Source organism: Colossoma macropomum, unplaced genomic scaffold, assembly GCF_904425465.1.
Source record: "Colossoma macropomum unplaced genomic scaffold, Colossoma_macropomum, whole genome shotgun sequence".
Taxonomy (NCBI): Eukaryota; Metazoa; Chordata; class Actinopteri; order Characiformes; family Serrasalmidae; genus Colossoma; species Colossoma macropomum.
The window spans coordinates 21,444,479-21,458,459 of record NW_023494792.1 but is presented as its reverse complement, the minus strand read 5'-3'; the positions used below and the strand labels follow the sequence as shown (position 1 = coordinate 21,458,459).

At 39.2% G+C, this 13,981-nt stretch overlaps 1 protein-coding gene across 1 annotated transcript in view; it reads right to left on the bottom strand.

The window, feature by feature from the left end:
- The window catches only part of plxnb2b (plexin b2b), a 90,980-nt gene that overhangs the window by 16,659 nt on the left and 60,340 nt on the right, over positions 1–13,981 (bottom strand). Inside the window, 10 exon segments of the mRNA XM_036576542.1 lie at positions 559–740; positions 1,804–2,033; positions 2,122–2,222; positions 2,367–2,506; positions 3,951–4,130; positions 5,699–5,905; positions 7,243–7,342; positions 8,242–8,424; positions 10,519–10,655; positions 12,592–12,697. Of these exon segments, the coding sequence (XP_036432435.1) occupies positions 559–740; positions 1,804–2,033; positions 2,122–2,222; positions 2,367–2,506; positions 3,951–4,130; positions 5,699–5,905; positions 7,243–7,342; positions 8,242–8,424; positions 10,519–10,655; positions 12,592–12,697 (1,566 nt within the window).

The window sequence follows — 13,981 nt, the reverse complement described above, 5'->3', positions numbered from 1 at the left end:
CAGCTGATTGAGGAGAATTATAATTAAACTAGCAAAGAGTGGCAGATCAACAATTGGCTTAAAATAATGGTGAACATGGCACAGCCAGATCTATTGTTATCCGATCCTAATCTAAGCTCATGAGGGATGTTTGCCAAAGCTGCAGAGGTGCAGAACAGCCAGAAAAGCAAATGCAAGATTCAGTCTCTGAAAAAGAAAATTCAGCATTACCTTATCTTAACAAAGAAGCTTCCTTAGTAGAAAAGGCATAAAGTGACACTACATGTATGCTCAAATAAAATTATTATTATTGTATGATTCAGTGGAATACTCTATACTATAAAATGTGGAATAGGGCAGAAGTTGATCTGAAGCATTTTTGAGGATATAACTGATGTAAAATATTGCTTTAGTTCATTTAAACTAAAATTTTGTTTTACTAAGTCTTTTGAAACCAGTTAAATTGCTTGAAACATGAAATATTTTTTTACATTGACCTGACAAAACATTTTTTACAATTTAATAGGTTTCTTTCTGTGTAATATGTGTGGAGTGGTGTTTGAGGTGGTGTCAGCTCACCTGCGCAGCATGAGTTTGGGGTTTTTACTCTGCACGTATTCTTCCATAAGCCCGAGCAGCAGTGTCCTCATGATATCTGTGTAGTACTCCAGCTTTCCATGTAGAGCCACAGTCAGCAGAGACGCAAAATACACCTTAGCTCTTGCATTGAAGTCTGGACGAGCCTCCAGAGTCCGGATAAACTAGAGAGAGAGAGAAAAAGAGAGAATTTAGAACATCCCCCACCACACAAGATGCAGATAGATTGGGGATGTATTCTGCACATGCGCAAAGTCTAAAATCTCTTGCATGATTAAAGTAACTGAGCCAATTGTGGTGTCATTTTCATAACTGGCAGAAATGCTCGCTTTGAGCAAACAGTCCATCAGACAGTAAATAAAACGGACATAATAACAGTGTCAAGACTCTTTAATATCATTAAAGTAACAGGGCAATTTGTGTTTTAATGAAAGAGAGTAAAGTGTTTCCTATCTGTGTGATCACTTAATTACTAGCTTATGCAGTGAAGGAAGATGAAACTGAGAAATAATGAAAGCTAAGACTCACTGAGTAGGTTTAAGATGTGTGTGTCCATATTATTAGACATACAAAATGAGGTAAGCATTAATATGTAATTGTCCAGAAGTGAAACTGTGATAATTTTGTGATTTTACTAAGATAACTGCATCTCACTTTCTACAACTAAGACAAGCACTGCGCTTAAATGCGTTAGGATGGCAGGCCTGTTCAAAAGACTCAAAGGACATAATGATCAGTAATAATCAATACCGTTCACTTTACTGACTAAAAAAGTTTGCATCAATTGTGGTAACAAACTCCATTAGTAGTTTAATGAGGAACTTTGTTGTTGGAAGTATAGTGGTCAGAGAAATTAACTCATAAGGTCATGGGATTGAAACCAGTTTATGGCTACTGCCATTGTGCCCTTGAGAAAAGGCACTTAAGTGAGATTGCCCTAGAGAGACTGACCCAGCAGCTGGCAAATGTAAGAAGCTTTAGGCAAAAGCATCAGCTAAATGAGTAACTGTATCCTAATGTGTATGTGAGTTGTATTCTTCTATAATCTGTAATTTATAATGTTTCATTATATATTTTATACAGTACATATTATATTTCATTAAACCATAACATTTTTGCCTTACAATGCTTGGCCTATTTTTATTGTGTAAAGCACTTTGAGATTCTGCAACTAAACTGACAAATGTTATCAATATTATCGTTAATATTGTTATTATTATATCATACAGTGATGAGGAAGGTCTTGCTGTTGAGAAGGTTGGAGAACTGGTTGAGGGCCTGAGCCACTGTTGCCTTGCGGGCTTCTGGGATATCCAGCTTTCCGGTGATCATCACGTCATTGGCTCCATCTTTCGAGGGCAGGAAGAAGACGCGGTCTGTGTAGGTCTTATAGTCCAGGAAGGGGATACGTCCTTCACTCAGGTCATTCGTATGATCCTCCATCTCGATCATCAGATCTGCAGAGAAATACAGACAGTTACGGTGTGAGAGTTTGTTAAATCTTTTTCATGTATGTACAGTATGTGTATAATGCTGTGTAACGACCTGTGAACTCCTTCTTGCAGCGGTCACGCACGCTCTCCTCCAGATTCTCTAGCTGGTGCTTGACCTTCTCATACTCCCGCTCCGCCTGCTGGCTCTTCCTCCTGAGAGAGAGTGAAAGAGAGAAATAGAGAAAGAGAGATAGAGAGAAAGAAAGAGATAAACAAGCAGTAAATAAGATTTCATACTAGCACAGATGACATGCTACACAGATCTAACTCTGAGAGGTGGTAGATGTAGTTGTTTACCTGTAGCAGACTATAGAGATGGCTATGATCAGCAGCATGGGGACGACAACTGCAGGGATAATAATTTTATCCAGCTTCACCTCGTACTTCCTCTCATAGCGTACAGAACCAACAACCCACTCTCCATTACCAAACTTAATCTGAGGCAGAAAACAGAAACAGATCAAGGCTTTGATTAGCATCAACTCAAAACAAAGTATCTTTGTTACCCCTTTAAGACCGAATGTGTTGCTACCAACCAGTGCTGGGATTACGCAGAAGTAATGTAATGAGTTGTGAGATTATTTTTTCCAAAGGAAAGTAATCTGTAAACCATAACAAATGACTGATATTTCTTTGAAAAATTAAATGAGATTACTTCACTTTCTGGAAACTCACTACTCATTACTTGACTTCCAAGTTAATCTCTAAAATCCACACAAATACCTAATTAAACCTGATTTGGAAATAAACAGTCGATCACAGCAAATTCCATTTAAAAGGCATATCACTCCATGTCCATGTCTCTGCTCTGAAAAATCCAGACAGTTATGCTGGATTAAAATGATGACTGGCAAATGCTATTTCATAACCTAGAAACTGGCCAGTTCAAAAACAGCTTCCTCTAAATAATTTCTTTGTAAATAAACAAAAACTTTATAGAGCTGGTCCTGAATGAGAATTGAGTCTGGACTTTTTAGGTAAGGTTGTGTCTCTTTCTTGTTTAGCTAGGGGGTCTTTATACATCATCTTCATAGTAGCTGTAGGTGTGATGTGTTTAGCTGTTTTAACAGATTGTTCTTGGAGTTCACGCATTATGAAAATGAAAAGTCATTGTGCACAGTTAATATTGTTCTATTACACACATATGAGTAACCCAAGTCATTAAATTCTTATTGCATCTGTAACTAATGTGATAACAAGAACTGTGATGCACTTTTCCTTATACTCATTCACTTCATTACAGGAAAAAAATGACACATTACTGTCCTTTGTATGTCTTCTTTAAACTTAAATAACTTCACAACTTGTTTGATGTAAACAAATTCCACATTAAAGTAGAAAAGTGGAGCTTTCTGATAGACTTGTGTTATTGTGTGTTGTACTGTCCAGATAGAGATACAGGCTAATCTGTCATTTTTTCTGTCCTTGATTAATTTAATAGCCAACGCTTGAAAGCCAGTCAGAGGAATAAATATGCCATCTAGTAGGTCCATTTATGGTACAGGGTGTTATAACATTTGCATACTTTTTAATCATTTATATTGAATATTTGTGTTCAAAAATTGGTATAACTGAAAAGCTGAGTTTGCGCTGAATCAAACAACAGAACATATGATACTGTAAATCCTGCATATTACCAAATAATAGGGCTGTTAGGGCTAGGGCTAAAATGTTAAACCAAATTGTAATGCATGCAAACACGAAGGAATCTCACAACCATCACTCATTAGCACCGTCATATGCTAATCTGAACACCACAGAAATGGTCAGAGCGTGTCTGATACACAGAACCACTGAGTGATCAAAAATGAACAAAGGTCAGAGCTCAGGAGTGAGAGTCCGTGCTGGAGCAGCTGTAACTGCTGTAAAGCGTTGACCCACCAGGAGGTCGAGGAGCTCAGACGTGACGTCTCGCCGCTGTCTCTTAGAGCGTGATCTAGGCGTGGTGGTCGGCGGGTCAAGGAACAGCTTATCGTCCTGAAGCGTGTTCACGTTACAGGACACGTCGCCCAGAAACGCCTGCGCCTCCTTAGCAGTCATGGCTTTGGAAAAACCCCAGCCCTGGACAGGCAAACAAGCACCAGCTGGGAATCAGATCAAATATTCAATAATAAAAATATCCCCATAAGTTCAGGATCACGACTTGTGGAAATATTTACAGAGGTTGGTTCTCACTGTTTCATACCTATCAGTAGTTAAATACTTAATACTCAACATTAGGCTGAAATTGGTCAAAAACACACCGGAGAGGATAAATACTCAGATGACATATGATTTGCAAACAAAGTGACATCATCAGTCAAAGGTTTAGTGACAACTAGATTTTCAATTAGTATGTTTTCTTGTCAGTTTATGATAAATGATTAAACAGAATTTTGTTCAAATCTTGCCATTTGTTTTCATAAAAATCCAGCACAGTTTGGTGATTTTCCCACTCAAACACACAGCTCAGCACCTAATGCCAGGCTCAAATTGTGCTGGACAGCTGACCTCCAGGACCGGAGTTCGCTACTTCTGGTGTATTGTATCTGTGCCATTTCTAATGCTGCATTCAAATTCACTTCTAATTACAGAAACAGAGCACTATATAGACTGGTAGCCATGTAGGAGTGCTGTTCAAACTCTCTGACTAAATCTTTCAGCCATTCCATTATCATTTTCCAGTCAGTTTATTACATAGCAAACACAATGACACTAAGTAGTGAACAGAAAACGAGTTGATGAGTGAACCAATGTGAACGCAGTGTACATTTATCTCCTTGTTGTGATGTCAGCACTCATCAGCACTTAAACCTTTCAGCTGTTTAACCCATCTTTGGGCCAAAGGAGTTTCAATGTGAGCTTTTAACAATAGTTTGGAAAAGAAAAGGGGCAAATAATTATTTAGGCAAGTCTGCTGTTCATATTGAGGAAGACACTTTCATAAGCATGAAGCTGAGTGTTGCAGAATATACTCAGAATATATTCAGTATGCAGATACCTTTTCTTATTTGAAAGTGTACTCCACTGATTTTCTGCATAATTCCCTTGTTGAGAAGTAAACAAAGTCATTCAGAGTGGTTTGATGTGAAACGGTTCATTGTAGAGAAACTTACCAACCCAGACTTCTTTACAGTGCCGGTAAAAGGAACCAGGGGTCATGATGTCTACAACACAAATATAGCCATTTTATTTACTATCCATGACAACAGATGAATCTACACTGGTTTTCTGAGTTTCTATATGTAATGTTTACAATGGTAAACATTATAGATATATGTAACTTTTTTTTAATCATAAAACATTATTTCCAGCATCAGGCAGTGTGTCCCCAACCATTTCAGCAATATTTTTTTCTGTGAGGGAGCTTTTAGAAGCATTAAACTCTTCAGATGTCTGGTTCCTATCACCACCACTGTGATCAATTCTGACTTGGTAAGTTTCTCTAGAATGGGGCATTTCACACCAAACCACTCTGAATAACGCTGTTTGCATCTCAACCCTTTAATATCTTTGAGTATGTGTAATTAACTGGTGATTTAATTGAAAAGAGTGAAAAACAAACATTACTTGGAAAAAATTCAAAAGAAGGAAAGGTGTTCTCAAACTTTTTATGACCAGTGTATTTTGCATCTCTTGGGAAGACGCACCGTGACAATGAACACGCTGTTCTCTATGATGACATCCTTGGAGAGCTTATAGAAGATGGGATCTGTGTGATATTCGAATAGCTCGAGCTCCTTTGTGTAGTTGTCCAGGTGGATGGAGGTAAGCGTCTGGCTCTCAGACGTTCTATTCACGGCCGGCGAGAGGAACAGCAGCATGGAGTCGTTCATACTCACAGCCTCCTGAACAAACTAAGGGGACAGAAGAACCCACAGTAACGAAAAAAAAGAAATGGAGAGTAAAGTGTCTACGCACACATACACCCACTACAGCTGTGTGAGAACAGCCTCTGTTCTGCCGATACTGCCGAGAAGACCCTGAGGGCTATTTAGTCATGGCCTTACCAGCCAGAGAGGAGAAACAGAGAGAGAGAGGAGAGAGAGAGAGAGAGAGAGAGAGAGAGAGAGAGAGGGAGAGAGAGAGAGAGAGAGAGAGAGAAAGAGAGAGAGAGAGAGAGAGAGACGGCTGCCCTCTGTGTTAATCAAGCAGAACATCCAGCCATGTATTAATGCAGCTTCTAAATGAAAGTGAATCAGATTTCTCCACTTATTTCCCTCTACTGCTCTCCGAGTGTGACTCAGAGCACACATACTCGACATAGTGGAGACCTCCTGAACCTCTCGCAGTATACCCTGCATTCCAATTACACTCTTAATACACTTCTATATATTCTACATATATTTACAAAAGTATTCATTTTTCAGTAAGGTCTTGCAGAAGGCTGCAGAGCTTTTAGACTTATTGGTATTCAGTGTGGCTAGAGGGGGACTGAATGAGAGAGAGAGTGTGGGTGTGTATGGGGGGAAGGGGGAGGGAGGCGGCAGCTAGAGGAGAACAAGCTGAAGAAGAAGCGAGTGAGTTCAAAAGCTTATCCTCAGATAAGAAAGATTACATGAAACATTCATCAAGTTTTTTTCCCTTTTTCCACGAGATAAATGCTTGTTTAATCTCCATGTTTTGTTTATGACAGCTTTGGAATTACAAGTTATTAAGTGTCTGCCACATCAAATAATTGAAACTGTGATGTGAGCAGGAGAAACCCTTGCTACGATTCTTGGTTTCTAACAGGAAAGAAAACATACGGAAACAAAGAGCAATTCATCTTCAAGAGAGAATCTGGACCAAACATTTCCTCCCCTTTATGAGCTGATTTGCTAAAGTAAGGTGCACTGTGGATACCTCTACTGTAGCTTGATGCTTCAGCCCAGGTTAGAGCTGGGCAAGATAACGATATTTATCATTTTAAATTACGTGACAATATGCCTTTCTGAGAATATCATGGATATCCTTAAAAACTGGCCAACTGCATGTTTCATTAAAAAGACAGCAGAATTAGTCCTGCTTACGCGGAGTTAATGCAGCGCAGTACTACCAACAACTCATAGGTTTTGGTAGCATTTTTAAAAAGGGGCACTTTTTCTTTTCCTTTTTGTAGTTGTAACTTATTCAGCCTCAAAAACACTAAATATTGCAACATAACGTACAATAAAAACTTTTTTTGAAGTTATATTATTGCCATATCACCCACCTCTTGCACAGGCCCCTCATCAGCTTTAACCATCACTCTCATAGTGGCTTTCTGGATGAGGCCAAATCCTGAGCCCATCACCATAATCCTCCTCCCACCACTGAAACAGATAAGAATGCAGTGACTGTCAGCACTTGTGTAAGAAAAAATGATGCTATTTTTTTTATACCATTTAAAAACACCAACTGTTCTTTACATAGTGTGAACATTTCATGATGAACTGGCGAGTAAAATGCTTGCATTAAAAAGTTTGGTAACAGTCACTCGAGCCCTGCAATATAACACTGACATAATCATGCCATCAACACATCATGGCAGATGTCATATGCTGCCAGCAGTCATGACAGATTATGTCCAATAATACAACAGTGTCCTGTTACCATTACCAGTAATAGTCAGGAATGGCGCAACATTTGATGTCATGACAACTTACATCACATGCTCATTTTCGCTGTGTGTTCTCATCAGCAGTTATGACATCAAACATGACAAATTTTATGACAACAATGACCTGTAATAGTAACGTGACGCTGTTATATAACTAGACACAAACAGTCATGACCGCTCATGACAGCACATGACATCTACCATGACATGTTTATGTTAGTGTTATGTAACAGGGTGCAAGTAAAGCTTAGCAAAGTTTCTTGAGACTAAATGTGTTTTTTTTTGCAACTCATGATCATTCAAAAACCACATGAGCTTCTCTCACTTCTCTCAGGGTCCAGTAAATTAACAATAAGAGGTTCAGTAAAACCCACAGTGTTAAAAAAAATAAATAAACTTCTTACTCCTACAGATTAAAGCAGAAATGGAGCTTTTATCTGTAGGAGTTAATCTAACGCTGGCAATTTTCCTCTGTTCTTTGTTCAAGTACAATCTGTTTTTCCAAGTCCACAAGCATTCTGCATTTGCATAGAGTACATTCTAGCCTTCTAAAAAAGAGAAGAGCAAACTAGAAATAAGAGGCGGTGGGTGGAGGATGCAGAACGAACTTACCAATCGAAGCTGTTTTTGGGCTGGTACTCAGTAATCATGGGGTTGTTGGAGAACTGGAAGGCTGCAGAGACCTGAGTGCTGGTGTGCTTCCCATAGCGCACAGTAACAGGGAGGAGGTCAGAGGGCACCTTCTCTTGCAGATACTTTCCCACCTTACACGTGATCTGCTCTCCAAACTCCTCACTGACAGAGAAACAGAGAGGAAAATGCATTAAAGGAATAGTTCTACAAAGATATTATTTGCACAATTTTACCCTTGCACCAAACGTGGTTAATCAGCCAGGACATGTTTGGTGTTAGCATTGTGCAAAACACATGTCTAAATCATCCATCTGTCACTGTATGACCACACTGCCATTTTCCTGACTGGGAGGACTAAAACACCTATGTGCTGCACTGTTTGATGCGACAACAAGTACTGCAGTCAAGACCACTAGAGACGAGTCCAAGTCAAGACCGAGACCTGGCCACATCGAGGCAGAGCCAAGACTAAGATTTTGTAATAGTCGAGTCAGAGTCAAAACAAAACTGAGACCTGATTAAGAGTTTTTCAGAATTTAAAAATACAGAAAGTTCCCAGTTACCTCAGATGGAGGCATCACACTTAACTTGTCTCGAAAAACTATTTCCGAGTCTTCCTTACAGAAGACCAGACCAAGCCAAGATAATGTCAAGAGAGAGAGAGACCAAGACCATTAACTTACAAGACCAGTCTCGAGTACTAGTGACAACAGCTGACAGACAAATAAAAATAAAAAAAATCTTACTGTATTCTCATGTAAGCTGATTCAACAATGTTTACTTACTGTAATGTCTGGCAAATAAATAACTGATGTTATATTAAGTTAATTAGTTAGTGAATGTTTACTATGCAAAAGCCATCTGAACTAATTATACTGATCAACATAATCAGCATGCATAATCCTGCAGCAATGCTTTCACTGGCGTATTTCACCAGGATGATTTAGAAAATACACATATTTGTCTCGAATTGCTGCATTTCGTATTTTATTCTAGCAATTTGCAACAGTAGACAAGTGTAGTGTGAGGATTCATGCTCAAGTACTTTAACTGGAAAGTGACCACAGTGGTGTGCGTGTCTGAATAGGAAAATAAATTCCTCTCTGTCTAACATGTTCACTTGTCTAAAATGAACTTCAGCTTTCTGTCTAAATTTCTGCTTAAACAACCACAGCCACGGCAAACTCGTTTCACTCGTTTAGCAACTTTCTATGTTAATCCAGGTTTAGGTACTCAGGCTGTGATTAATCCTCATGCGTGCACATGAAAGCGTGATGTTTATGACGAGCAGCCAGTCACATGAAACATCAGAAGTAAAAAAGAATTCAAACTACCTAAATATGTACAAAGTACAGTCAGCAGGGTTAGAAACTACGCTTTAAGGTAGTTGGGCAAGAAAGAAATCATGTGTGGTGAGACAGACCCCCGGACTGAAAGTGCTGAGAAGGTTATTTGTAATCAAACTGTAATTTATTACAACCCTAAATGAGCTTCCATCATCTGCAGCACACAAATTAGCAAGTTTTAGCCAATTTCTATAATTAAAACAGCCTGTGTTGTCATTTTTATTAGTTAGCCTCTAATGTTACACTACAACAGCTTGTAAAATAGGGGCCTCCAAAAAAATCCTGCTTAGGGCTCCTAAAAGGCCAGAGCCAGCCCTGACAATATGTTAAACAGTGCCCCACATCACATTAGCAAATCTATTTGAGCTTACCTAAGAACTTAGTGGTTTAAAGCAAATGTGTCACAATTTAAGGTTCGTAGATTGCACAATTCAAACTGGTGGCTTTACTTCTGTCCATTACTTGTTAGCTACAGCCTCATAACTCCAGCGTAAGAGTAAAGTAGCTAACTTCAGACGCCAAACATGTAGCAGATCAACTACATTCAGGATAAGGGTAAAATTGGGTAAATTAGATTTTTCTCCAAACTGTGCCTTTAAGCAAGAGTGGCAAGTAACAGTTAGACTGAAATGAGTAAAAAGACAAGCAGGAGAGAAGAAAATTGAGGGGAGAGGTTAAGATAACTGGGACATTCTGAATGAGAGAAGAGGAATGTGAAATCTCCAAGCAGAGCATGAGAGCGCAGCAAGGCAAATAAGGTCACACACACACAAAACTCTGATGAGTTATGAGTTACGGGTAATTACTTTCCACCGAATCTGCCGACTCACTTTTATGTACAAGTACAGCTCTATGGGAAATAAAGGCAATTACACAAACTACATCCACCATGATGCAACGCGGCACTCACACTTGGCATGGCACTGCACCCACAGTGATGACAATGTCTTCCTTAGAGGCTGTGTGGAGTTGATTTCCGGTGATGGTGATGACCGTCCCTCCCGCTTTGGGACCTCGACTAGGGCTCACTGCTAAAGGCTTGGGGTCCTGAGAAATCAATGAGAGAGTGTAGAAAAAAAGTGGCATAACTCTGGCCAGCTCTGAAGTGCTTTTATAATACGACATTACAATATATTACAGCACGTTACGTCATTCAGCAGCCTCTCTTCCCCACAGCTACAAGGATGTGCAAATAAAAAGAAAGTCTTTAGAAGAAATAAGACGAACAAAAGTGCTTGAGCATGAGCGTCCAAAGCCACCAGGTTGTCTTACCACTGTTGTCTGTAATTTAGTAACCATTTGCCTCTTCCTAAGAATCTGCATAAATCACCTAGTATCATACATTTAAGTGTGCATTTAACCACACAGAATCACTTCCATTCATTTCCAATCTGGATTACATTCACATGCATTTCAGCAAACGATCACAAGCAGGTAGCTTGTCTGAACATACAAATCCGATTAGGTAATGGAAAAAAAAAGGACTTACAAAACTAAGCTGATTGAAACATTACAGCCTGCTTTCTAAATGTAGCCTTTGAATCTGAAATCCTGGGGGTGGGTATCAGTTGGGGGCTAATTGAGTGAGCAGTAGCTAAAAAAACTGGCAGTGAAAGACATTAAACTGTGTTACCACCTACTCATAACTGTATCATAACTCCCTTGAGTTCTAGTCTCATATCCCCTAGGCTGCACTGACATTGAGGCAGACTCACTTTCTCTCTCGCTCACACCCCACACACACTCACTTGCACACAAACTCAGAGCACTGTCAGTTTGCTGAGTAAACACATAGCCTTAGCAAAGCCTTGTGGGAGGGATAGAGCGATGCTAACTGCCTATAATACTGATGCAATAAAATCTGCTAATGCATTAGGACCAGCATGCACTGCTCACCTGACAGATTAAATATCAAACAGTGGGGACACTGCACATCATCCCACAGCACTAGAAGCTTTCACTGTTTAGTTTGTACAAGTGTAGCTTAAAAAAAAACACAGCATGATATTGCTAGCACATCCAAGCTCAACAATGGAAAAGAGGTGAGGGCTGGAATTTCTTTCACCGTCCGTTCACACATGGGTTTATTAAACACAGCCTTCACTTTCCTTTCCTTTACTAGGAGAGGAGGCTGCACAGGTCAGTTCCTCTGGGCTGAAGGCTCACGCACTGAATACAGTTATACAGAGTAAAACAGACAAGATGAGGAGAGTGAAAAAGTGAGTTCCATGACAGAAAGCAGGTGTTTCTGGACCTCTGCATTTCTCAGACATCACACAGTAGAAAAGGAAAAAAAGAGAATTTCTCTTCCTTCGGTGCTAAAAGTTCAATACAACTGCCATCATTCATAAAGAAAGAAGCTGAGTAAATGTGTTGAATTCAAGCCCCAGTGTGCTCTGCAATCCACCTACCATCATTACATAAGGATATAAAGGAGTAAAAAGTAGTGACCTTGGTGGCACTTGATGCTGCACTACATAAGTTCAGGGATGTGGAGACCTCTCTAGTGGAAATATGTAATTGCAAGCATGTTTGTGGATGATGCACGAACATAGCATTAAATGCCTCACCCAAAGATTCTTAATGGTATAGCTGTGGCATAATGGCATACCTCTGAACCTCCATCAGGTGATGGTGTTAGCCACTAAGCTATCATGACACTGTCATTCATAGCAGCCCTGAGAGCTATAAACAAAGGTTCATGAAATCATAAACATCTGACATTTCTTTGCCTTGTCTGTTGTAGTTATAACGTGACTTAGTAAATTTCATTGTTCTGTGTGCTGAGCAATGTTGTTATCCACTACGCTGTCACCAGCACTGCAAGCTATGCTCCGGTACTTTGGAATCCAGTCTGATCTGATTCCAAGACTGTGATGTCAATTCATAAAGACATACGACAGCATTTGAGAATGAATAAGAAACTTATATAGTGCAACATTATTTGCAATGAAGTACCTGATGTGTGAGTTTTGTGACCTACCCGATATGTAAAGAAGACAGATGATGTGCCTTTCTTCCCACCTTTGACTTCCACCTCCACTGCTCCTTCAAGCGGACTGCCCACTGCGCCGATCTCACACACAACACTGTGCAAGACGAACAGATACATTAGCGTTACTCTCCAATACAGAGTACCAGTTTTCATTATTTTAGAATCAAGGCCTTTAGTGAACAAGATGTGTGTGTGTGTGTGTGTGTGTGATTTACTCAAGACGCCCATGAATTTAAATAAATAACAAATTAGATTTTTGAATGGCAAAACTGCAACATTATTTTATCCACCTCCTGTTTAATGTTTGTGAACTTCTGCAGACACCATAAATTCACCTGACCAATCACTGTTGTGGCTGACGTTGGAACCAACACAAGTTTTAGTAAACACTTTCTATTTATTTGGTAAGTTTAACATATAAGATTTTGCACAGGCCACATTTCATGTTTTATTTTCCCCCCAGTATGTTACATTCAGAAAATAAACGGTAATTGTTTATTAAAATGTGCAGAAGTGTCTTCTCTGTAGAGGATGTGTTAAATTATTTTTACTCAGAAAACCAACAGAACACTTCAAGGGGTGTCCAGACTTTTGTATATACTTGTATGTGGCAGGGTTCAAATAAAGTGTTACAAAAATTGTAAATTGTAAATTGTATAGTTGCGGTGTGAAAAAATAATTGTGGAATATTTCATATTGTCACATTTTTATTTGTATCACTATTAATGACTATAAAAACTACAAACCCAAATCACATATGGAATTATACAGTGACCAAACATGTATTAAACACACCAAGACAATTCACTAGTTCCGTTTCCGCAAAGAAGCCCCCTCTGCCTTGATGACAGTTTTGCATACTCTTGGCATTCTCCCAAGCAGCTTCATGAGAAGCCACCTGGGAAGCTTTTCCAGCAGAAGTGGGAGAGGTTCCTACATATGCTAAGCACTTGTTAGCTGCTGAAAACTACTTGTTAGAAGGGATTTCCAATAAAGTTACCTTTGAAAATACCTTTAAAGGGCCTATATCCTATATTTTTCTACATTTCATTCTTCCTACATATATATATGTAAATGTGTTTGTTTTTATAACATCACAAAAAACAATGAATTAAAAACAGGCTGTTTTGCAGCATTATTTCTGTATAAGGACTGTAGGAGCTGTGAACAGTTTGAAATTTTAGCAGTGTGTATGTACATAGTATAAACACTTATTTGACAAAGTGGGGGGAAATTCAGTTTTCCACAATATGGGCCCTTTAAGATCATACATTCAATCCAAACTTTTGACAGGTACTGTACATCTACAGCAACGCTGCTGTGATATTTTAGAGGACACTGCAGAGGATGGCAGCAGAATAGGGTAACAGGAGTGTCA